The sequence below is a fragment of the Neomonachus schauinslandi genome, chromosome 2, assembly GCF_002201575.2.
Source record: "Neomonachus schauinslandi chromosome 2, ASM220157v2, whole genome shotgun sequence".
Classification (NCBI taxonomy): Eukaryota; Metazoa; Chordata; class Mammalia; order Carnivora; family Phocidae; genus Neomonachus; species Neomonachus schauinslandi.
In genome coordinates this window covers 154,283,549-154,310,455 of record NC_058404.1, presented here as the reverse complement: position 1 = coordinate 154,310,455, position 26,907 = coordinate 154,283,549, and the positions used below count along the sequence as shown (strand labels likewise).

The window sequence follows — 26,907 nt, the reverse complement described above, 5'->3', positions numbered from 1 at the left end:
ATTGAGCCCCTGTTGGGAACCACAGTGAGTGTGGAGACTGTTTGGGATTCTCTCTCTCCCTCTGCCCCTCCCTACTCACATTCTCTCTCTTTTTCTCTCCCTCTCTAAATGAATGAATGAATGAATGAATGAATGTAGTTCTGAAGTCAGTGGCTGGATGGTAGGTTTCCCTAGGCTTTGGAGTTAAAGCCTTTGTGAAATTCTGTATTTACAAAAGATATAAATAATACAAAAAAAAATTAATGACTTTGTTCAGAAACAATAGGTGATATTTACAGAAAGAAAAACCAATGGGTCAGTGGTGGGAAATGGCCATTGATCCAATCTTGAACTTTAAAATAACCTTAAATTTATTGATGGGTCGGCCCTGGCCTTCCGTGGCCTCTTCACAATGTCTCTTTACTTTTCTGGAGACTGTAACCTGCAGTATTCCTGGTACCTGCCCACAGGAGCTATTGCCTTTGTCCTGGGTGGTTGACCCACTGATTTGTCTGCCCAGGTGGCAAATCAACAGGTCTAATTCCAAAAGAATTATACTGAGTTGAGGTTATTGTAGATTATGTTTACAGTATACATCAGTGGTTGTGAACTTGTGTGTATACATGTGTATTTAAAACACATCCAAATACCAGAATCTTGGTGGTTCTCTTGAATGCATTAAATTTCACAAATATAGCACTATATATTCACTTAGTGTGTTGCCCTCTCAACATAACTATTTGCTGACCTACTACACTTACATATTTGTCAAGCAAGGTTCATACATTTCAAGTAAATATTACTGATTTGGGTTTTTGTTTATTTTATTTTGTTTTGTTTTGGCATTGGCTATCTTTTGAGTAAGTTCTGCCCCACATGTTACCACCTGGCTCCACTCAATTTAACACTATGCAGCAGACATAATGCTTTCCAGTTGTATTAATGATAAATTCTGCATATTGATCAAAATTTGACAGTGTAATATGTGAAGGAACTGTGGTATATTATGAATTACATAGACTTTGGTAAACTGTCTAGGAAAGTTACCAAAAGGTAGACATTATTCCTAGGTAAAGGCCAATCCCAATATTTTAATGACCTAATTAGACACATTTTTTTAAGATTTTTTTTTTATTTACTTAACAGAGATAGACACAGTGGGAGAGGAAGCACAAGCAGGGGGAGTGGGAGAGGGAGAAGCAGGTTTCCCGTGGAGCAGGGAGCCCAATATGGGGGTTCGATCATGACCTGAGCTGAAGGCAGACGCTTAACGACTGAGCCACCCAGGGGTCCTAGACACATAATTTTCTTAATACAGCCTCTTCTTATATCACAGGTTGATTTTTCATAAAACACATATTGCAGCATGATTGTCAGTATTACAATGCAACCAAATATTATTTGCCTATTATCATTTTATTGGGAGAATATATTTCATTGCAGCAGTTATAGATGATATTTAGTTTGCAATATTGAATTCCTTCTGCATGAAGAGTATGCAGTGTTTGCTGGTGCTTCTTTCAGTACTTTTTGTGCATTACTGAAGTTAGGATCTATTTGGCAACAGGGCATGCTGCGAACCTAACAGTGCTGCCTCAAAACTTATGCTTCAGATATTTTGTTATAATGGTACTATTGTAAAACTAATAGATGCTACTGTTTGAGTAAGTCAGTTAGAATACTACTGGCTTTCAACAGTATCAGGGAAAAACATTTTTGACAGTTTTAGGAATCCTTGCAAATAAAATTGTATTAAACATTTGCATTTGATTCTTTACTGTGTTATATCCATAAATAGCAGTATATCATTTTAGTTAGAATAGAGGTTTTAAAATCTTACAAATCTGGGTTGAGATTCCAAGCCTGTCAATTACGAGCTATGTGTCTTTAGACCATTCTGTTCATGAGCCTCAGATCCCTCATCTACTAACATGAAGATAACTACAAAATGAATAAATGAGACATTGTATGTAAAGTGTTTAACACAATGCCACGTATATAGTAATCAATCACTTAACTAAATGGAATTTAAAAAATTAAAGTGTGTGATTCACTAAAGTGTATCTCAATTCTCACAAGTTTTTACTTACAGTTATCTAGGGGGAAGAAAAATTATTTTTCCTACTACCATCCTAGTTTTTCTGTCTGAGACCCTACATGCTGGATTGACAAAAGACAGATTAAAAAGAGAAAAAACATGCAAATTTAATATAAGTTCTATTTGGCATAGGAATCTTCATAAGGAAATGAAGACCCTATGAAATATTAAACCTGAGAGCTTTTATACTAGTTTTGACAAAGAGCAGAAAGTTGTGGGAAAACAGGATAGGATAAAAGAGTATGAGCAAAGGGTAATACACTGGGGGAAATTTAGGCCTGTTCTTTTGGATTCTTCTCAACATCCCTGTCTTGAGAGATAAGGACGTTCCTTTCTTCCGGGTACAGGGACGCCACTTCTTACAAAAGGGTCTTTTGACCTGCTTCAGGTAGTAAGGGGAAGGTTAGAGAGTCCTTCTTGTACCTACTGTTTCTCACAATCCTTCAGCTTCAAATATTTAATATGCCAAGGTGCCATATTTAAGGAGACATATTCTCATCCCCTTCATGGTCCATACTGCTACATAGCTGATATCATTATGTGAGCATACTTGTCACCTATTTAAATTCAAGAGCCAGTTGCCATCTGCATGAAGGCAAATGATGTCTTATTCTTGTTTTTAGTTTTTAGTTCCTTATTCGTGTTTTTAGTTCTTTTTGTCTCTATATACAGCACTCTGTGTACATGTATGTTCTGCATTTCTGCATTGAAATGTGTTGTTTTAAAATTAAAATTGTCCTTTGTGACAAAAATGATTGTCATATGCTTTCAAGATTGTCTATCAGTTAAACCTGGGTATCTGAGTTGCCTAACACCCAGATTACTTGGAAAATTATGAGGACTGATATTGCAACGATTTCTAAGTACCCTCCTCATTAAAAAGTAATTATATGTGCATGTAATGATAAGACTTTATTATTATTAAGTATGCAAATATGAATGCATATTATCATATCACTAACTTGATTCAGGAGCCTACTTTTACATTCATACACCTAGTGTCGTTTTATATTAATTATATCAGTAGTTAGTGGTTACTTTTGGTTATTCCCACCAATGAGGAAACATTTTGGAGCTAATTATGCTTCTAGGATGAGGACTGAGTATACTCTTTTTTTTTTGGTATGTTCTTCCTCCATCTAAACATTAGTTTGTATTAACTCATCATATGTTCATTAAGTCAATAAATCAGCAAGTATTTATTGTGTACCCAGTGTTCACCAAAGCATGCGTTCTGTTGCCTTTAAATTGCTTATATATATTTCAGGTTGCTTGCTAATTTACTGTGTAGATTAATTGACTTTGATCTATTTCTGGGTTTAAATTATGTTTTCTTGGAGTCTTAAAGGTTACAAGGGCTCACTTTTCCATACGTAAGTTAGTAAATGAAAATATAGGAGTTAAAATTGCAAGCATCCCTATCTCTTTCATACACTCTATTCAAGAATTCTGCTAGTGTTGCACTGTATGTTAGCTAGCTGGTATATTCTGTATTTGAAAAGGCCAAGAAGCAAGACCCTAGAAAAAGAGCAATGGTTTTTATGTAGGAAGTATTTTAATAATTTCTTACGATGGAGGTCTATCTAAACACATTTTCTTTTACCAAAATAGGAAGGGCTATCCAAGGGCTAAATTTAGCTGAATGTTATCATAGCATAAAGTGGTAGAAAAGAATTATTCCTTCTGCTGAAGCCCCACTCACCAGTAGAGCCGCTTGTGAACTCAAGACTCATGACCCAAGTAATTTATCTTCCTCTTTCTCCATTCCCAAGATTGACATAAGAATAAACAGAATCAGCCACAACAAGTTCTATTTTTCCTCTCTCTATGCCTGCAGCAGTAGTTCTGAGGAATGTGTACATTTTAGACCTTTAGCTACAATCCTTTTCTGAACTTTACATTCTCAACTGCAGGTAACTGGAAAGGATGTTAGAAAAATAAACTAGTAATATTACAGTAGTATTTTTTTTTAATTGGAGAAAAAGTGAAGAAAAACTGCTATGTTAAAAATGGGATTAATAATATTTTCGTGGTATCCCAAATTGAAGTGATACTAAATAAATATAAAACTGGGCATTGTGAAAAAATAAAAGTTCAAGATTTAGGTAGGTGGTGTTTTGTTTGTGTATATGCACACGCACACACGTACACACACACACTGTTAGCAGATGCCTCTGGCATACATAGTATACCCTTAGCTCAACTCTGATTTCACCCAGACCCAAAGTAAACTATTTTGTTGGCACTCAGGCCTGCCTCCGCTACCTAATTCTCAACTCAAACGCCTCCTATTTGTCTTTTAGCATTCTGCCATAAGACTTCTTAAAACTGTTGAATGACAGACCTGTACCTCTGAAACAAATAATACATAATATGTTAAAAAAAAAAAAAAAAAAAAGAAGAAGATAGCAGGAAGGGGAAAATGAAGGGGGGGAAATCGGAGGGGGAGACGAACCATGAGAGACTATGGACTCTGAGAAACAAACTGAGCGTTCTGGAGGGGAGGGGGTGGGGGGATGGGTCAGCCTGGTGATGGGTATTAAAGAGGGTCCATACTGCATGGAGCACTGGGTGTTATACGCAAACAATGAATCATGGAACACTACATCAAAAACTAATGATGTACTGTATGGTGATTAACATAACATAATAAAAAAAATTGTACCCAAATTAAATATGTCTGTGGACTGAATTTATGAACTAGGCAGGTGACTCTAAAAAAAAAAAAAAAAAAAGACTTCCCCAAGGCTAGCAACCAGCCATCTGCTTGTGTACAGGGAAGTTCACTGGGGAAGAAGGGCCTGTCCATCACTACCCCAGCTTTATATTTCCCAGAGATCTTAGCGGAATTTGGTCCTCCTTGCCATCAGTGACAACTTCAATAATAACACATATTGTAGCTTTTCTTCCTTTTCCCTAACACTTGTTTCCTGGGATTACCTCCCAAATAAACTACCTGCATCTAAGTCCTTATCTTGGCCTCTACTTTCTGGGGATCCCAAATTAGAACACTGTACCATATAGGAACATTTGAATTTACTATGTTCGAATAACTCAAAACATTTGTAGACATAATCAAAAGTATTTAATTATTTAGTGTTATTATGAAAATATCACACAGCAAAAAAAAAAAAAAGAAAGAAAAAATATCACACAGCCTTTTGTAAATCTGATTTGACAAAATGGTAATCATCTTAACCAACACTTTTAACATTTAACGTATCATCTACCTTCTTGGAAAGCAACTGTCATCTTGTTGGTCAAGTAACATTTACATGTTTGAAACAGTTTGCCGATATTATGAGAATCTGCTCCTTTCTGGCATTTTACTGATTACTGAATTTCTTGTTAGCATACTAATTGGAATAATGTCTTACTCCAGATCTCACAAGGTGATCAATTTTAGCAAAACTTTCTTCCTAAAGCTTATCTTTCAAAAGCAGGCTTTCCTGAAAACTGTGGTTCACATAGGAAGTTGTGAAAGACTTCATGGAAGAGGAGGGATTTTACCCGATTTTAGATGAATGTATTGGAGACTGAGAAAGTCAGTATTTTTTGTAAGATTTTATTTATTTGAGAGAGAGAGAGAGAGCATGATCAGGGCAGAGAGGAGCAGAGGAAGAGGGGAGAGGCAGGTTCCTTGCTGAGCAGGGAGCCCCATGCAGGGCTTGATCCCAGGACCCTGGGATCATGACCTGAGCTGAAGGCAGATGCTTAACCAACTGAGCCACTGAGGCACCCTGTGAAAGTCAGTATCTGTGCAAGGGCACAGACAGAGGAGAATCATTATTTTTCATCCAAAAGAGATGGTTAGGGAGAGTGGTCCTATAACCACCTTGCTTTCTCTTGTGTAACAGTAGAAGTTTATGTGAAAAAAAAATAGTATATAAAAATGAATGCAAGGCATTCATTCACACACAGCTTTTCAGAGGGAAAACAAAATGTCATAAATAAAAATTCTGGCATAGATTTACTGAGATATTTTGGACTTGTCATAGTTGTGTAAAAAATATAGTATAACCATTTTATATTTGTGTACATGATCTGGCTTACTAAATATCAATATTTTCCTTCCATTGTATTGTCATAAACAAGGATAAAATGATTGTCACACAGAACTGGGAGAGACAGGTTGTAGTATCCCAAGTATCTATTCTAACTGTTGCATGCTTGACTCATTGGTCAGAAGGGCTGTAGAGGACCAGGTACAAAGCCGTATCTATAACCATCTTCTGTGGGAAGTAAGGGACTGGAAAAAGCAAGAGTTTGTTTGTCCTCAAAGTAAAAAAAAAAAAGTTCCCCTCCACAATATTGTCAAGACAAGTACTGACTATTCCAAATATTTTGTTTATTCCTCCATTATCAGTTTAAGAATATGGACTAAATTTCCTTTAATTTTTATTTGTCCAAATGCAAATAAACTTAAGTTTGTTAATGACCTGTTTTCCTGGGGGTAACTTTAAGAAAGGCATTAAACTAACATCATAAAATTAAACCAATTAACTTAAGCTATCTTGCTTCTTTCTAATAGTGAAGGAGTCATATGGCTGTCAAAATGATAGATAAAATCTTTTAAAGTTTTAATATACCCTTGATTGGCCCTTTTCTAAATATTCCCAAATACATATCTGAAATATAGATTTGGTCCTATTAAACTGCCATTTATTAACATTAACTAAGTAGCATTGCTGCCAGGAGCAAAAACAGAAAAACAATTTATCTCTCTGCCTTCTTCAAGTTTGCAAGATAAATATGTACCAATTTTAAATGAAAGTGAACATCAGTAAACTAGACAGATTTATTGAGTTAACTTGTAGCAAAATGAGCTTGCTCCATTTTCACATACTTTTTCTGGTAGTAAATGTTTTAATCTATTGATGCCATGGAGAAATGCTGCATTAGCTATAAAACACAAAGAGGACACTGTTCAGTGACAGGACCAATAATATGCATAATGCAGTAAACACTCTGTAAGAATTTAATGGCCCTGAATTCAAGTAGACAATACATAGTTTACTAAGCTGAGGGAGAAGAATCATTAGACCGGTGACTCCTTCAAATGCATAAATTTAACTTAGACATGATATGAACACATCAGTTCTTCAGTGTCAGAAGAAACTACATTTAATTTCAAAAAAAAAGGAAAACCATTCTCATAGGATACTGCACACCAGAATTTTGTACTTTGTTCTTCCTTTGGTAGTATAAGCATTTGATTCTTACTTTTGTTGTGAAGGGTTTATTATTTTCCATCACAAACCTCTCCTCTTTAAAACTGGTAGACACAGTAGAGCCTAGAACCTCACCATGATCTGATGTATCCGTGTTATACATGAAACAAGTGAACTGATGTTCAGAGAAGACTTGTAGGTTACGATGCCATTGTTTGGGATTAAAAAATGTTAACCTGAGGAATCTAGGAAATGTAAAGCTTACCTCCTCACTCTATTTCCAACTGTATATGTCATTTATTTAAAAGTAGATACCAGATTTTGAGGTCATACAGTTTTTAGATAAATGGCAAATCAGCCAAACTCACAAGTTGAGATTTCATTCAAAATATCATACATTGAATGTATTTTTCAAACTTTATTGACATTTGAAATAGGGCATCAGACTGTTGTGTTACTTCATTTTCTGGGTGAGAGAAATTGTAAGTAATTTCTTGGGAGATGATGGAGACCATCCAATGAGCATAAACCTTAGAGCCGGATTGACTTTTTTCAAATCCTCATTCTGTGTCCTATTAGATATGTGATTTTAAGATTTGTGAACTTGATTTTTCTGCCCCACACTTTCTTCATCTGTAAAACGGTGATAATATACTGACCTTAAAGAGCTATTTTGATAGTTCAATGAGTTAATAGTGTTTCCACACAGTAAACATTCAACAACTGTTAGCTGTTGTTGCTATAAGTGCTTGTTGTTTCAAATGCAATAAATTATGCATTTATTCAGTCATATTTGAAAATGCCCCAGACTACAAGCTATTTTGTTTTCAGTGTTCATTATTGTAAAATGTAGCATGATGGAACAGAGTGTAGTAGTTTTGTTTTGTTTTAGTAATTAGATATTAAGCCAAAACTCAAATGGATTTATTAATTAAACCTCATATTTAGAAAATATTTACTCCAGCAGAGCAATTATGCAATCCATATCCACATTTTATTTTTAATTGTGTTTCCTTTTATTTTGCCTTTGGTAATATGAGTAAAGTTATACCAGTTATTCAAGAGCATCAAAGGTGAGAGGACCCTTGTACTGATTTAATAAAGTTAAACTATTTATTGAGTAGCTTCTCTCTTCCAGGTACTATTCTAGATGGTGGGACACAGCAGTGAATAAAATAGAGTCCTTGAATATATATGTCACAGTGTGAGGGTTTCTGAGGAGGTATAGTTTCTATTTGAAATTTATTTGGTGTTTAATGTGTTTTTTTAAATAATCACTTAATGTGGTAGATGTAATAATAATACTTATATAATACTTAGTGTTACACTTACACATAACAAATTAGAAGTTTAATAAATACCAACTTTTTAGTAGATACCAACTTTTTTGTTTTGTCTACAAGGAAGTTTATTTCATTAAAAAGTAAAAAAACAAAAAAAAATACACCTAATAATATCATACCATGATATTTCCTTCCTCAGTGCTCTAACCAGCAAATTAATTTTTATGATCCTGTACAGATAGCTTTCAAGGGAAAACAAACAGTTGGGAGCTAGTTAATTTAAATAGACAGTAAAGTATGTTGCCCCTAGTCCAATCGAGAAAAGAATAATGTGATCACTTGTTTCATTCTCTAAAACTTGCTTTTCCTCTAATTTGACACATTTCACTAATAAACAAAAAGTGCATTCAGTGAATTACTGAGCAGATGTTGGTTGAGTATTATAAAGAACGGAAGGGAAAGCATACTTTGTTGTTTATTTGTTTTAATTTAATTTTAGATTTAATGTCGCAGCTTTGGGTGGAGTATGGGTGTTGTACCACATTACATACATTTGAAGAGCTATCTGCTCATTTCTTTTCTCAACTTTGATCCAGCTAATGCACAACGGTCACTTGAGTATTTATTCCTTCTGTCACCGTCTCTCCAAGGAAGAACATAAATCCATCAGGAAAAAGATAGTGAAGAATATGCTCCCTTTCTTAGGAGCATGCAATTCTTGAGTCAAATATTATAACGTGGCAGAGCTAGGCCCCATTATAAATGCTTCCAACTGTGAGCAGAAAATAAGTAGAAACTAGGTTTGGCTGGGCCAGGGGAATCTTGGCACAGAATTGTCACAGACCCACTGCAATGGACCCTGAAGAATTAAAGAAGGAACAGGAAACTCTCAGGAGAAAACTGCTACGTCTGCAGATTGCTCTAAGCTCCATGATTCATACAATATGTTTTCTTCCTTCATTAGGAAAAAATAGTAGCAAATAGGTTTATGTATATCATCATCTTCTTCTTCTTCTTCTTCTTCTTCTTCTTTTTTTTTTTTTTGGCATATTTAATTCTTCTACCCTGGGCATTTCTTTCCCCTCTGCAGACATTATAGATTTCAGTCAAATGCTGGCTCCTTGCTTTCCAGGTGACCAACTTGTGCCTAGTGAGTCTGGAATCTGACACTCCCCTGAAAGGTGTCCCAAGAAAGCCTCTTGTTGGAAAACAAATCTTAAATAGATGGTTCTGAGAAGATGTTCTTTAGCAAAAAATCAGCGTAGTAAGTTTTTTCAATATATTATTGGTATTAATACTAACTTTAAAGGACTTTTTGTTTTTTTGTTGAAATCAAAATCAGATATTGTCCCTAACAGCAGGCCATCAAATCATTTTCTATACCCGTTAAATATAACTTAGTGGATAAAGCAGGCCTGGCCTTTAGAAAGTGATAGAGGTAGCTGAGAACTCTAACCCCTCCCTCAATGATAAGTATTCAGTGATAATAAATAGTGCAAGTAGCTTGCACTTGAAAGATAGTGTTTTAGCACTTGGGTTCTTTTGTTGTTGTTGTTGTTTATTTTTTCTTTAAATTGATTAACATATAATGTATTATTGGTTTCAGAGGTAGAGGTCAGTGATTCATCAGTCTTATATAATACCCAGTGCTTATTACATCACATGCCCTCCTTAATGTCCATCACGCAATTACCCCAACGACTCACTGACCTCCCTTTTAGCAACCCTCAGTTTATTTCCTATGATTAAGAGTCTCTTATGGTTTGTCTCCCTCTCTGATTTCATCTTGTTTTATTTTTTCCTCTCTTCCCCTATGATCTTCTATTTTGTTTCTTAAATTCTGCATATGAGACCATATGATAATTGTCTTTCTCTGATTGACTTATTTTGCTTAGCATAATACCCTCTAGTTCCATCCACGACATTGCAAATGGCAAGATTTTATTTTATTTGATGGCTGAGTAGTATTCCATTGTGTATATATATTACATCTTCTTTATCCATTCATCTGTCGATGGACATCTGGGCTCTTTCCATAGTTTGGCTATTGTGGACATTGCTGCTATAAATATGGGGGTAGCACTTGGGTTCTGATGTCGGAGGCCTGACACTGGATCCTGGTCTGTCACTTACTACTTACTTAACTTATCTGTATCATAGTTTCTTTCTTTCTAATATTGAGCTAATAATGCTATCTACTTTATAGTGGTATTATAATTGTTAAGTGGATAATACATGTAAATTATTTAAAACCATAAACTGGTAATTAGTAAGTACTCAATTAATATTAATTATCCTCATTATTTTTGTCATCATCACTTTTCTTCTTTGCCAGAGAGCAAAGCATAGAGGCTAAGACTCTAGGCTCAGAAGTTCAAATACCAGCTCTACTAAGTGCTAATGACCTCTATACTCAGTCTGTCCATCTGTATAATGGTGACAATAATCTCAACAGGGTTGTTCTGAGGATTAAATAAGATGAAGTAGGTTAAGTATTTGGCAAATAGACTGACATACTATAAATGCTAAATAAACTGGACTAAAAACAGCCTGTTTCAATGTTATTAAGGAGAAATTTCACAGAGAGTACAAAATCTTTGTTAGCAATTGATTGTAGAATATATATTTTGCAATGTGCAGTTCTATAAGTAGATGGTGAGAAAGATAATGGACTCCACTATAGAGAGAGATAAGGTGTACTACCTAAAGAGGATTTTGTGTGCCTACTTAGCAGAAATGAAAGACATGCTTTGCCATCTGTAAGATTTGTCCTCTTCTCCTTTGTTCATATCATTGAACAAACCATACCAAGTTTATATTTGGAGCCATTTGACTATGATTTTAAAAGCATGTCAGTGCCAACATTTATTGACCAACAGTTAAAACAAGACAATGAGATAGAATCCAGTAATGCCTGGATGAATGATATAGGGTTCTCTGCCTTCAAAAACCTCCATATATTTCCAGAAGAAAGAGAGAGAGAAGGTAAAAATATCAAGTGCCAAAGAGAATAGTAAGGAAGACAGTATAAGTGGAATGAACTAGAATAGATAATTGGCAAACAATGACCATGAGATAAACATACAGTGGGCTGTTCTTCTACTAGCCCATGAGCTGAGAGTATCTTTTACATTTTTTAAGAGATGTTTAAAAAAGAAGAAGAAGAAGACTATGATGACAAGAGTCATGCAAAGTAGCCTGTATGTGGCTCACAAAGCCTAACTTATTTACTTACTGTCTGGCCCTTTGTAGAAAAAGTTTGCCAATCCCCAGACTAGAACATTACTGAAAACCTCCCTCCCCCACAAACTAAGATGAAATTGTATGTTTATTCAATGTGGGACTGGTAAGCAAAGCAGTATTTATGAAGGAAGAACTTAGAACCGAGAAATAGAGTCTGGCTTAATTAGAAATAGTAGATACGAGGCATTCTGAACAGGGGCAATAGAGTGAGAAAAGTTAAAAAATAAATATAAGTGTGGAGTATATAAAGTGAAAATAAATAAACCATTGTAAAGAGTATGATTAGCCCATAGGATTAGTAAGACATAAAATTGGAAAAATACTGTAAGAAACACACTTTTGGAAATTTATAGTAACGAATCTGAAGACTTAGAATTTATTCAGGTGAATTGATATTAGCATCTCAATTTTATCAAACACCAAAAAAAACCAAAATAAGTGAGTAAGAATCTTAAATCTATTTTTCAAGAGATTCAGTTAACATGTGTAGGATATATGTGGTGTGTATGTTCTTGCTAATGAATTCTGAGGTTAACTTTTTTTGTTTTTATTTACAGTTCTAGGAATCCTATCTATATTATTTATCTTGTTTTTATTAACCATGATATTATGTAATACAAAATATTTTCTGCTTTTTGGCTAGTGAATCCAGTCCCAAATTGGTTGGGGTATCTGGAGTACTTCTACAAAGTACCAAAGAATGTAGTAGCTCCTCAGATTCCTAAACTACTCCTCAGGATGTTTTTGTGTGCACTGGGTATTTTTTCCCCTTACTGAATGACTCTGTGGGTTTTGTCATCTCTCTCTCACAGGAGGTGATGATAAAAACTTCCAATTCTATGATTAATTCGTAAGATCTTAAGACCTCCTGTAAGACTGAAGGAACAGTGTTGGGTCAAAAGCAAAGCAACTTGATTTCTTGTAGCTTTTGATGTTTCTCATCGGAAAATTAGAACAGTCATTCCTGCCCTCACAATACATAAAATTGTTAAATGAATAAAAAAATATTACATTATTTCATAATTTGTTTTTAGTACTAATAAGAGTTAAAAAGTAAGTTGTGATTTGGGGCTAATATCTAATTCTCTGGCTTCATTTTTTTTATTTGTAAAATATTGGCTGAGACTAAATGACATCTAAAATAAAATTCAGCACCCAAACCACAGTAATTATAACATATTTACTAAATCTAGGGTTAGATTAGATTAATTTTGAATATCTTATTTATTGCATAAGCAGTGGATATATAGAACCTAGTAATAGGAATCAGTCAAATCAATTTCTCAGGAACAAATGGGTGACATTTTCCATAAGAGATTTGATTTTAGTCAAACTGCTCTGTCTGGTGTTTTTAACTTTGGCTTCTCTTAATGATTCCCTCTCTCTGCTATTCACTTCTATTCTTGTCTGTTTTTAATCTCTTTAAATGCTTTCCTCTGAAAGCATTTAAAATAGCTTGTTGTTGGTAAATAATTATACTGAAAAATCGCGAATTATTAGACTGTACGTTTCCCTAAGGCAGAGATCAGTTCCTCCTCTGTACCATGTTCATGATAGTACCACCAAATTCATAGTCTCTTTGAGGATTAAATAAAATTATCCATATAACAATTCACATAATACACGTTCAGAAATTGTCAGGTATTACGATTATTATTACTTCTCTCTGTATTCACAGCTCTAAGGGCCTTGCAAATAACAAATACATTCCATGGGCCTAATATAAATATACATCTATTTTTATGTATATAACAGCATGGCCTTATACACTCTGAAGGGACTCTCCCTTTGTTTTTGTTCTCCCTTTGTTTTTGTTCTCCCTTTGTTTTTGTTTTTGTTCAGCAACTTTATTTTTTTTTTTTTAAGTTTTTATTTATTTGTCAGAGAGAGCAAGCGCACATAAGCGGGGGAGTGGCAGGCAGAGGGAGAGGGAGAAGCAGTCTCCCCACTGAGCAGAGAACTGACATGGGTCTGGGATCTTGACCTGAGCGGAAGGCAGCTGCTTAACCGACTGAGCCACCCAGGCGCCCCTGTTCAGCAACTTTAAATGCCATGTGGTTGTTACATAAATCATTATGACAAGGGTGTATCGTTGATGATGAACCAAATGTAATGTTGACTTTGCTACCAATAGTACCTTTGAAAAATTATTTTTATAAAAGCTATTACCAATATATTCCCCAAAGAGCCTATTAATAGCACCATTTTCTTTTAAAAGGTTAAATTAACCAAAAGATTTTACAGATCTATCAGAAGGATGGAAATTTACTACAAAATAAAAGGTAGCCTCAGTTTCTGCATCATCCTATAGATATTGTATTTAAATGTTTAAATTAGAATGTGGCTAGTGCAAGCATCTTATGAATTATTGACATTTTCAATCTACACACACCAGGATGAAATTAATTAGAAGGTAATAATTGTGGAAACACATTATGTAAAGCCATTGTAGTACAAGGTGCTTGAGCAGCACTTTTACTCACTGATGCACGGGTATTATTTGAAAAACATAATTTAGAAGCTGAGCTGCAGAGATTACCCCTGTCTTTCATTAAATAAAGGATTAGCACCTTATTTACTGAAAGAGACAGATGTCTGTCAGAATTTTTGATATGCAGTATCACAAAAAAATTAATGAACTTCACAGATCTTTTTATTTCTGTTTACTGAAGTACTTCTCTATTTTTTTGGTGTATGTGAGGTAGAAAAAGAGAATGTTCTCTGTTTCAGAATAATGAGAATTAACAGGCCATGAGGTATGGAGCACAGGTTTGTTTCTGGTGATAAGAAATATCTTGTTTCCTTGGCCAAGAAATGAGGAACCATCGTTTTTTATTATTTTATCTTCTCGGGAGAGATGCTCTGCATCACTAGTCTCAGGGTTAATAGCACTGAAGAATATGGCATCCAGTCTCATTCTCTGAAAATACTATGGTGCAATTCATCATTGCATGGAGGCATAAGAAATATTAATTGAGCTTTTTCTATGTGCTGAGCACTGGAGATGCCATAATGAATAAGATTAAAACTTGTATTTGAATTCCAACTCTACCACTCACTAACCAAAAGAGTAATGCTTCTTTGTACCTGTTTCCTCACTTGAAAAGTTAAGACAAGGAGAATATCTACTTCATAAGGTTGCTGTGAGACGATTAAGTTAGTATTGCATGCAAAACTTCAGGGCACTCTGTAGCACACGGTACATGCTTAGTGAACGTTCCTTCCTAAAATGCCTACCCTCAGGAAGATTCCATTTGTGTTCTCTATCCCTCTAATATGCACTCCTACCTGGACTTATTGGCAGAAGGGAAATGGAGAGCGAGAATACAACAATTTCACTGAGTTTGCATGTTGTAAGAGCCAGTGTATATTAGATAAATGACAGACTCTGCCATCTACCAGTGTTGTTCTGGTCACATCCTTTAACCTTTTGAGTTTCGTTTATTTATTATTATTATATATATATATATATATATATATAATATATATATATAACGATATATATATATCGTTAATTTATTATTCCCACATCGTCTCTGATGTGGGAATAATAAATATCACAACACAGTGTTGTTTGAAGAATTAAATCAAGTGATTCATGTGAAAACATTTTTTTAAGTTATAAAGTGCTATTCAAGTGGAAGTATTATTGTAAACTTTTGATTATCCACTTATAGATGGCTTTGTTTATGGATGATACACCAGCAAATTTTCATCCAAGACTGATTTTTTGTTACTCACTTAGTTTGTCTTACTGCTATCTCCTTCACTGACCAGCTGGCTGGCGATAAGTGTGGCCCAAATGTATTTGAAGAGTCCAGGCCAAATGTAACCAAGAAAATAATACTGTTTAAAATCCTACCAAGTTTCAGACGCCTGGGTGGCTCAGTTGGTTAAGCGTCTGCCTTCGGCTCAGGTCATGATCCTGGGGTCCTGGGATCGAGCCCCACATCGGGCTCCCTGCTCCGCGGGAAGCCTGCTTCTTCCTCTCCCACTCCCGCTGCTTGTGCTCCTGCTCTGCTATCTCTGTCTCTGTCAAATAAATAAATAAAATCTTTAAAAAAATAAATGAATAAAAATAAAGTGGTGAAATCATGTCATTTAAAAATAAATAAATAAAATAAAATAAAATCCTACAAAGTTTCAATTATAAAAATAGGCATTTATAAATTATTTAATGTTCTATAACTATCTTATGTTCCCCATAAGTGTTTTTTATTTATATTACAGAAATATAGAGGCATCATCGGATGATATAACATAGAAAATGTGTGGTATGACTTAACAGTTTAAAAGAAAAGAAAGTTTAAGCGACGTTAGAATTAGACACAATTTCATAATTCTTAGTTATGACAATTGAGTTCTCACAATTTTTAGCACACAACAATTTTATTTCTCTGTAATTTGCAATGCAATTTGGAAAAGCCTGGCAATGCATGCATATGCTCTCTCATCCATACCTTTTCTAATTAAAAAATGCAATTCAGAAGTACTGCATATGGTACAGATATGGGTAGAACTAATAACATCTTCTTTTTCCAAACAATAATATGGTTATTGGCTATATATTATATCTCTTTTATGAACTGTTGGGAAATGAAGGGAAAATTTACTAGCCTTTTTTTTTTCCATTTCTGCCTTTTATACGGAATAAAATTACCCTTAGTTTGAATTTGTCATTTACTCTAACCACAGGATATAGCTTATGACATTAAGTTTGACAAAGGACAACAATGAAATCACTTTAAGGAAATATATAAACGTATTTGCAGAGGCTGAATGGACAATAAAGATAGTTTGGGGATTAAAAGTGAAAAGAGAAAAAGAGAGTAACTAGTTCCAGAGAGGACTGGAAATGAGCAATGACAGCTATAATGGCAGAATTCAGGATATTGGACCAGACCAAAAGACAGGAGGTACTGAAGAAGGCAGAGCACAGATGTCATCGTACAATTCACTTATTTATGATCTCATTACAGAGAGGAGAAAAGGGAGTATTTTCGGTCTGTGTTTTTAGATCATTGCAGCCTGTTTTATAGCAGCACTTTTTTCTTGCCAGTATAATCCTCAAGACTAGCCATATAGTTTTTCTTATTTTCCTTTTTTTTCCCCCTCCAGTTTTACATTTAATGAGTTGGAAATACATATTTCTCCTAAATTGTACTTTCCTCCACATCCATTAAAATATACAAAGACATTATACAGAGAATACCCTGCATGTATGATTGTGTATAGCAAATCCAGATTCTCTTCACTACTTTCTCTTTTTGCTACATGCTTAAAGTATTAAGAAGCAGAATTAATCACCTCTATTTGGATTATGTATTAATTCAGTAGCTGTTCACTGGGTACTTACTATGTGCCAAGCACTGTGAGGTTATGAAGGTTTTAGCGGCAAGGGTGTTAACTTGTATCCTTCAATCTGTTTGTATGAGTATTTTTTTCCCCAGGGGAAAGAAGCTTCTAGAATCAGAATTAGATGATGACAGTGACTGGCTAATCCTAAATGTTACTAAGCTTTTCAATGACAAATTATGTTTGCCTTGCCAGTTTTTGTTACGGGAATATGATTTGTGTGTGCTTGTTTCAACTCAAATTATAGGATTGTTTTACTTGAGTCTTGAAAATAGCAGATAAATGATAAATGAGCTACAGCCAGTCATGACATAGGCAAGAGCATAATAATTTTCTCCAAAGTGAAACTGCCTAATAAATCTTAATTTTGAATAACCAGCAAGTAACAGAAGCAAGCTTTACTTATGCTACAGCTTATGCCAGTTTTTCTCAAATTAGACCAAGACCAGAGAATTAAAAGTAAAATTTTACCTAATGACAATTGAGAAAATAGAAGTTAAAGTTCCTAAAAAATAACAATATCCATTAAATTGTAAAATAGTATTTACAGAATAACAAATACCTTGCCAGTACTTTGTATCACATATCCAGTCTCCCTCATTAAGTATTTGTTGAAGAAATACTAGTCACCAAGAAGTTAGGGTAACTGTGTTTTAGAATAAGACGAAGAGTTTTATGTGAAATAAAACTAAAGTTGTGTGTGTATACATTCTATGCTTCAGAATATAAGGGACACCTGGGTGGCTCAGTCGGTTAAGCATCTGCCTTCAGCTCAGGTCATGATCCCGGGGTCCTGGAATTGAGCCCCACATCGGGCTCCCTGCTCAGCAGGGAGTCTGCTTCTCCCTCTCCCTCTGCCTGCCGCTCCCCCTGCTTGTGCACTCTCTCTCTCTGTCAAAGAAGTTAATAAAAAAATCTTAAAAAAAAAAAAAAGACTATTTAGAAGTATTTCAAGGAACAAAATTTGTTCTATCTATATTTTTGCAGTCTAGTTGCTGAAAAATGTCAACTTCAGTATGACTTCCCACTTCCAAACTCCACTTTCATTGTAATGTGCCTTGAGTCCAAACTTTTGAGACTATTGATTAAATAATTCTTAAGGTGCTTTCTTATGCTTCTTTTAGTTGTCAGTCTGAACTCAGATTTGTGAGTATTCTAGTCACAAAATGAAGTGCATCTCCTAAGTAAAGCATTTAAATGACCTGTAATGAGGCATATAACCTGGTGAACACTGCAGTCACTCGATAAAGAGTGAGAATGATGATAAATTATAACAGTATAAATAGAGTTGTTAAAGGAGCCCTAGAAATACTATTAAAATAAGATTTGTATATTAATGAGATAAGGAATCTTCAAAAAAACTCATTTGCAACTTTTTTTTTTCGTTTGCAACTTTTTAAGCATAACTTTTTTTTTTCCAATTTATTTATTTTAGAGAGAGTGAGTGAGAGCGAGTGGTGGGGGGGCTGGGGAGAGGGAGAACGAGAGAATCTCAAGCAGACTCCCCACTGAGTGCAGAGCCCAAGACCATGACCCAAGCCAAAATCAAGAGTCGGAGGCTCAACTGACTGAGCCACCCAGGTGCCCCAAGCATAACTTTTGATATAGGCTAGTTTTGTCTTCTTCTTCTTCTTCTTTTTTTTTTTTTAAAGATTTTGTTTATTTATTTGACAGAGAGAGGCACAGTGAGAGAGGGAACACAAGCAGGGGGAGTGGGAGAGGGAGAAGCAGGCTTCCTGCCGAGCAGGGAGCCCGATGTGGGACTCGATCCCAGGACCCTGGGACCACGACCTGAGCCAAAGGCAGAGGCTTAATGACTGAGCCACCCAGGCGCCACCTAGTTTTGTCTTCTAACACATGTGATACTGAGCTTTCAAAAAAGTCAATTGAGAGTAATGAGTGTGATTTTGACAATAGAAAACAAAAGAGCTTAGGTCAAAGCACAAAAATCTCACCCAAATGTAATTGTAATTACCCAAAACAGTATTTCTCCCTTGTTTTGAAACTTCCCTAGAGTTTTTATTTATTGTACAATAATAGTTCATCCATTCCATTGAATTTTTTTAGATTTATATCAACTGTAACCTGTGATTTTTAAGTTTGCGTTACGAACCCGTTTTTCCCCAGCTCTTCCCCTTGTTTTTTGTTGGTCCCTGTTCTTTTTTCTGATTTAGGCATATTGTCTCTCATGAGACAAATGCTTATAAGATAAACAAGACGCTGCTTGGTGAGTTACATGAATATGTTACAATTTCCCCAATTTTTCATGACTTGTATTGGTCAGTACCTTAAAAATAAAAATGGAATCTAATTTGAGAGATACATAGCCATAACATGGCTGAGGATTTCAATTTGTTCTTAAAAAGGTATGTTGACTCGGTTAAGAATTTCAGAAAAGGCCAGCACAGGTGGCTCATTATTTATGTAAACCTTCTGATAACAGATTTTTCTGATTTTTTCCCACAATATCAAATATTGATAAGTGGGAGGGAGAGAACTTTCTTCAGTAAAGATTCTGAATCCACTTATTTAGTATGAGAGCATTCCCCGTAAATGTGGAGCCTCATGAGGTTTATTTCTCATAAGACTGACATGGAAAATCTTAGGCCTTAGGAAATGATTGCAGAGTAGTTTCTTCTGAATCCTTGAGATGGGTAAAAAGCAAGACTATTATGTTAAATAGTGGTATAAACTATAGTATTTTATAAATGAGGCTTAGTCAAGCTATTTGAAAGCATCATGTGTATAATTACCTTCCTAACTTCCAAAGGGAAATATTGGTGTTCTTATTATGAATATTGTATTTCCTATGTCTGTAGTTTGAAATTGTGTGTTTTTTTCAATCTTACCTTGAATAACTTTTGCCTTATGTTTTCTAAGTCTGTACTGTGTTTTTTAAGTTTATAATATGATTGCTTTTTTAAAAAGTAATTTTACGAGGGGAATGTTTTTTTATTAAAAAAAAAGCTATGTTCAAAAAGCAAGTATGAGTGAAATAAATTATTTACTTTCAGTTTGGAAGAGGTGAATAAAAAGTGCTTGGCCAATACCGTACCATTAATCTATTCTCTTTTCTCCTTTCTCTCTGTACTTCTCTCTCTCCAATAGAAGTGGAACAAAAAGGTAATTAAATACCTTTCATAAATTATATACTATTTATAGGCTAAGTTATTTAACAGTTTAACATTTAAAATAATTTTGTATTAATTCTTATCTATTTTATGAAAATTTATTTACTACTTCTGCTGCTCAACTTCACTTTAACCTGCTTTGATGACCAGTGCTGGTTTGATCCTTTTATCCTAAAACAGTTTAATCATGTAAAATTTTCAACCGTGCATTTTCTTCCTCTTTACTTTTAAATAAGTAGTCAGAAAATCCAGTAGATGGTGATGGATAGTGATTGCTTTAGATTTGTTTTTATTTCTATACTAGATAATTTTCCATAGCTCTGGTGTGGTCTCCCCATTCCTTTAATTTTTAACTGTTGGTGGAAAAGGGGAGATGGTTTTCTGAAATACCTTCTAAAAATTACTTTGGTAACCATGGGCTCATTATTAACCAACCTAAAGTTTATATACAATTTTGACAACAATGCCTATCCATTTTTTATAATTATAGTCATCATATTAGAAATTCTCCTAATCATCAATTTTATTGTTGAGTATAAATTGTTGAAGGCCCTCTATCCTTGCTATGGAAGATTTTGGTGGTCAACTTTGCCCTTGAACTTTTCATTTCTACAAAAGTAAAACTTTGGACACTTCAGTAATGCACTTTCCTTTTTAATAACTTGCACATCCTCGCTGAGTATTATCTTAGATCCTTTTCCATTAGATCTAGGCTTAGAGTTGCCATTAAAGAACTAATGACTAATATCAAGAGAACAATACTTTAATCATTAAAATATGGTTCAACATCCAAATTCCTTATGATTTCTTAATTTCTCCACCCGGTACCCTTCTAATCATTTCAAACATAACAGTGGACTGCATGATTATTTTTCAGTGCATTTGCTTTGCAAAAATACTAGAGCAGTGTTTCCCACAGCAGGTTCAGCAGAACACTACACTTTAAATAGGCTCTGTAGAAAGGGTTCCGTGATCAAATTAGTTTGTGAAATTTGTTCATCTTCCTTACTTCTGCCTTGGAGATTCACTGATGTACCAAAGCTATTAGAATCTCTGCCACAATTCTATTTAATATGATGTTTCTTAAACATATGACTAAGCATCCCTGTTTTCTTTCTGTGTAACATCTAGTTATACCACTTGAAACAGGTGCTTCAAGGACCACTCTTTGGGAAACATTGCTTTATAGCCCCTGCATTACAAGCCAGCCAAGGTTTCTTACCACTATTCACACAGTGTGCTACAGAATCATACTAAAAACGAAGTGAATCAGATAATTCCTGCCCATTTTCAATCTGAAGTATGAGCAGCAAAATATTGTAGCAAGTAATCTTGTTTTTTTAATGTTCTTCTCATGTAACAGTAAAAGGTACATGTTTTTAAGTTCCAATACTACTGTATTTAACAGGACATTTTTAACTGATTAAAATCTAGATCTTGGGTTCTCTTCTCTGTAACCTTTCACCTTTTCTTCTTTCCTTATTCCTTCTTTCCCTTCTTTTTCTTCCTTTCTCTTTTTCCTCCCAGTATCCATCCATCACTCATTTTTAATTGTGTGGGTTGCATGCTCTGTGTGTGCTATAGCAGCTTTAAGAATTTTGGGTTTTTTTTGTTTGTTTTTTGTTTTTGTTTTGTTTTGTTTTGTTTTGTTTTGCCAGAAGATTCAGTGGCCTGTATTACAGGGCTTTTCTTTTCCTTTATTATTATCCTTAATTACTATTGGATTTCTATTTATTTCTTAATGATAAGTTATCGAATGGCTAATGTCATCAGAGGGAAAACAATATATATATATATTTAATTTCAAGTAAGATACATAAAATATTATGTATAAACATTTGTATTTATTTTATGTCTATAGAATACATAGACATACATCACACCTGTATATGCATATCCAAAAATATTGTATCACATGTTTACAAAGGTAAAAATCAAGGGAAAACACAAGTACTCATTGAGAGGCCACATTTTTCAGCAAATGAAGTCAAAATGATTTTGAGCAAAAGTCAGAACTAATATGTAAGACACTCTGTGTACTCAGAAGAATGCAACAAAAGAATTAAGTGGTGGTGGGTATCTCTTATTAGAGTTACATTCCATTTGGTGAAAAATAAAAATCTCTGACAAAATATTAAATTAATATATTTATTATTTTAACTCTTTCCCTTCCAACAGTTTTTCTTTGTCCTGGACTACTAAAAGGAGTATACCAGAGTGAACATTTGTTTGAATCTGACCACCAGTCTGGGGCATGGTGCAAAGACCCTCTACAGGCTTCTGACAAGATTTACTATATGCCCTGGACTCCCTACAGAACCGATACCCTGACTGAGTACTCATCCAAGGATGACTTCATTGCTGGAAGGCCAACTACAACCTACAAGCTTCCTCACAGGGTGGATGGCACAGGATTTGTAGTGTATGATGGAGCTTTGTTTTTCAACAAAGAGCGCACCAGGAACATAGTAAAATTTGATTTGCGGACTAGGATAAAGAGTGGAGAGGCGATCATAGCAAATGCCAATTACCATGATACCTCCCCTTACCGATGGGGAGGCAAATCTGACATAGACCTGGCAGTGGATGAAAATGGGCTCTGGGTAATCTATGCAACAGAACAAAATAATGGTAAAATTGTCATTAGTCAATTGAACCCTTACACCCTACGGATTGAAGGGACATGGGATACTGCATATGATAAAAGATCAGCTTCCAATGCATTTATGATTTGCGGGATTCTGTATGTGGTCAAATCTGTATATGAGGATGACGACAATGAGGCCACTGGGAATAAGATTGACTACATTTACAACACCGACCAAAGTAAGGATAGTTTGGTGGATGTACCCTTTCCCAATTCATACCAGTACATAGCAGCTGTGGATTACAACCCCAGGGACAACCTTCTTTACGTATGGAATAACTATCATGTCGTGAAATACTCTTTGGATTTTGGACCTCTGGATAGTAGATCAGGTAAGTTTGACTTTTGATGGTACTCAGGGGGGAGATATTTGCAGTTTGTTTTTGATAAGTTGTGTTTTTTTATATGTATGATTAGACTTCCTCTGTTGTCCTCCTTCTGGCCTGAATACCTGAAAACCGTTCATTGTCTTTTCAACCAAAAAATGTTGCCATTAAGTACATTCAGCTGCAAGAATAAAGGTATAAGAAACTTTTTTCTCCCTTGTACGGCTAGTCTCCAATCTTAAGCCCTTCTCTGAAGGGCATTTTTATTATCAGCTGGTTAGTTCTTTGTGTAGTGAAGTACACAAAACCCTTACTAAAATAGAATGCCATCCTGTCTAATTAATTGTGACATGCCCTCAGAAGTGCTTTCCACTTGGAAAAATGTCAAGGGCTGCTTCGATATAATGCTTCAGGAGCCCTATGCCAATATATTCACTTTGCAGAGGGTGTCATATATGACCACCCTGTTGGGCACATTGTCAGTTTGAGTGTGCACGTGTCCGAGTGCACTAATTGATACACACAGAGAAATGTTTATAACTGATGAATATAGAAAAAGATAGACCTCAGTTTTATAAGAAAAAAACAATGCAAAACAATGCTTTGAGTAAACCAGAGGTGATCTTTAATTCCAATTTTTTTTAAGATTTTATTTATTTGAGAGAAGGAGAGAAAGCATAAGTAGGGGTGTGGAATAGAGGGAGAGGGAGAAGCAGGCTTCCTACTGAGCAGGGAGCCTTACGTGGGGCTCGAGCCCAGGCACCCCCCAAATCTTTAAAATTGTCTTTTTCGGGCGCCTGGGTGGCTCAGTTGGTTGAGCGACTGCCTTCGGCTCAGGTCATGATCCTGGAGTCCCGGGATCGAGTCCCGCATCGGGCTCCCTGCTCGGCGGGGAGTCTGCTTCTCCCTCTGATCCCCTTCCCTCTCGTGCTCTCTGTCTCTCATTCTCTCTCTCTCAAATAAGTAAATAAAATCTTTAAAAAAAAAAAAATTGTCTTTTTCCTCTCTAGGACATACCATTTCCTCTTAATGTTGTTTAAAGATAGTTGTAATTTGCTTTATTATTTTAAATTTTTATTTACACAACTGAATAGAATTATCTAAGTTTAGAGGTTCAGTTATTTTAACTAGCAATAACGCTGTTCTTTATGATAAACTATAATGGAAAACTAAGATATAGGTGTCTGAATTTTGATAGAAATATAGCAATTCAAAGATTACGTTTTGTGTCTTTCCGTACTTACATGTTAATATAACTTGTTTTCTGCACTGCTCTTACCATGCTTTTACTAGCATGCCGTTCTGCTTCCTAACTTAGTTCATTACATACATCTTCTTATAAAACTAGATTCTAAGTTCCATATGGACACCAGTATAATAGATGGCATATATAAATTAAAGGCTCAGTAACTCTTTGTTGAATGAATGAGTGAATAGCTTTCCACTTCTTACTCTGATAGAGTGAGAAATTAGTTGGCATTTTCTCTAATCTCTGAGAGGCCTTAGGCAGAGTGACAGCAGTGGCCAGCAATGCTAATATTATGCCTAAGTATGCAACAGCAGCAAAAGCAACTTCTCCTTACTAAATCCTCAAAAAATCTCCTAGATCAAGTACAGTACCTGGTTCACCGCTGTACAGGTAAGCTTTTTCAATTTGATACACCCTTCAGTTGAAAACCTAAGCAAAAGTCAACCATCTGGAGTATTCTGGGAAGGCTTTTTTTTTTTTTTATAGCTGTGATATTCTTAAATTAAAATTTATATTTTGTCAGTGAAAACTCTATGTGTGGTTCTTAGCCTCTTCCGACTTTTAAATTGCAATAGGACATAATTTTAATTGCCTGCAGATAACAACTCATCTTTTCTGGTTAATCAGTGAAGAAGAGACAGTAACATGTTTCAAGTTTTATTTACTGAAAACATTATACATTATTTTTATCTCTAATAATAAATAGGTTAAATTTAATTAGCTTTCCAGGTTTTGACTTGATGAATTGAAGCAAATTCTTAGTTTAGTTTTTTAAATTATCCTGAAAGAGCAAGACAATACCATAGTCCCTAGTATTTAGAGACTTGACACAAAGATATTTCCAATGGATATTAATATACTTATATGTGTGTGTATATTTATATGATCAGTCATTGTGGACATAAGGAAAAGTACACCACTCATTTAATTTTATGTGTTTATTTATGGGAGTTAAAATATTAAACCATCTTGCCCAAATACACTAGCATTCATTTTTGTTAAAAGGATGTTATTAAAGTGACAAACACTGAGAAATGGCAAAGTTCAGCTTTTGAAACAAATTCCTAAGAGTTGTCCCTCTCTTTAAACAACAATGAAGACCTCATCTGTTTTGCAGAGTAAGATTCCATATGTATTAAATTTGTAAATATAATCACAAGAAAAATTATCAATTTTCATGCATTAATGCTCAGATATAAAAGCCAGCATTTTGGTGTGGACTTAGTGGAGTTTAGAGGTGGAAAGAATAAGTGTAGAAGTAAATGTTATGCATTGTATGTGTGGATATGAGAATTTCAGTTAGCATTAATAGAGGCTATTCATCTTATTCTTCACAAACAGTTTCAGCTGCGTGTTTTTCTTTAGTAAATTAGGTTGACATTTTTCAAAGAAATTGCCTTTAGTGAATTCTTATTATGGATCTTCTCATGAGTTTATGTACAGCCAACTTACTATAAATATGTGAGGTCAAAAAGGCTAATTCTGAGTTTGTAGATCTAAAGTGTATTTGCTGTTGCCATCTGTTGGAAGCAAGCTTTTTTGCTCTGATTTTCACTGAGTTCTAATCAATGGAAATTCACACTTCTGAAGTTCTAATGCAAAGGGGTATCTATGTTATACTTCTACTGAATATCACTTTTCTGCACATTAAAAAATCTGGGTGCTAGAAGTTAGGGGGCAAGTCTGTTTCTCTTGTACACATAAAAATCTCTTGGGGAAGCATACACTCCAGTAGCCTGCTGCTCTGAAGGGAGCTTGGGAGTCTGAAGGACTTGGGTTTGAATTCTGCCTCCAGTGCTTGACTGTGGGCATGTTGCTCAGCTTCTTGGTCTTGGTTTTCTCAACTACAAAATGGAAAAAATAACCCGATCTCTGAAAATTATTGTTAGATTTTAATGAGATGATATTTGTGGTAGGTATAACAAACTTAACCAAATAGTTACAGACCAGCCCTGCAAAAATTGTTCTCATCCACATTTTCTAAATGAGGAACTTAAGACACTATAGCTCGTATCACTCAAAAACCCCACAGCTATTGAAGTGCAACCCAACTCCAGATTCATGTTCCCTCCTATGACACTGGTCGTGGAAAGTGTGTTTACTGAGGCTGTGCCTCTAGATTCAGTCATTTGATGGAAGCGATCTCAGTCTCCCCATATGCCAGGCACTCTCTAGATGCTAATTTGTAGTTCTCATGGTACAATTACCATAGATTAGTGCTCTGAAAAGTTGTATCTGTTCTTCAACCATGAAATCGGATGTATTTTCTCTTTTTCACAAGAATCCATTTTAAATTTTGAAATGGCGAACTTTAAGAAGAATGACAAGGAAAACAGTGTCTCAGAAATATCCTAAAAGTAGTTTCAGAAATTATTGAACTTCACTCCCTTACTTTTCCCAGCACCCATTTTCAAACTGCTAAGTG

General features: G+C 35.0%; 1 protein-coding gene across 10 annotated transcripts in view; it reads left to right on the top strand.

The window, feature by feature from the left end:
* Positions 1–26,907, top strand: part of ADGRL3 (adhesion G protein-coupled receptor L3) — a 512,753-nt gene that overhangs the window by 206,611 nt on the left and 279,235 nt on the right. For 9 of the 10 annotated variants that reach the window (XM_044912942.1, XM_044912940.1, XM_044912941.1 and 6 more), the window contains 2 exons: positions 20,238–20,252; positions 22,439–23,239. In XM_044912942.1, the coding sequence (XP_044768877.1) occupies positions 20,238–20,252; positions 22,439–23,239 (816 nt within the window). The remainder of the gene's footprint in view (positions 1–20,237; positions 20,253–22,438; positions 23,240–26,907) is intronic. The other variant, XM_044912937.1, reaches the window with a different exon arrangement.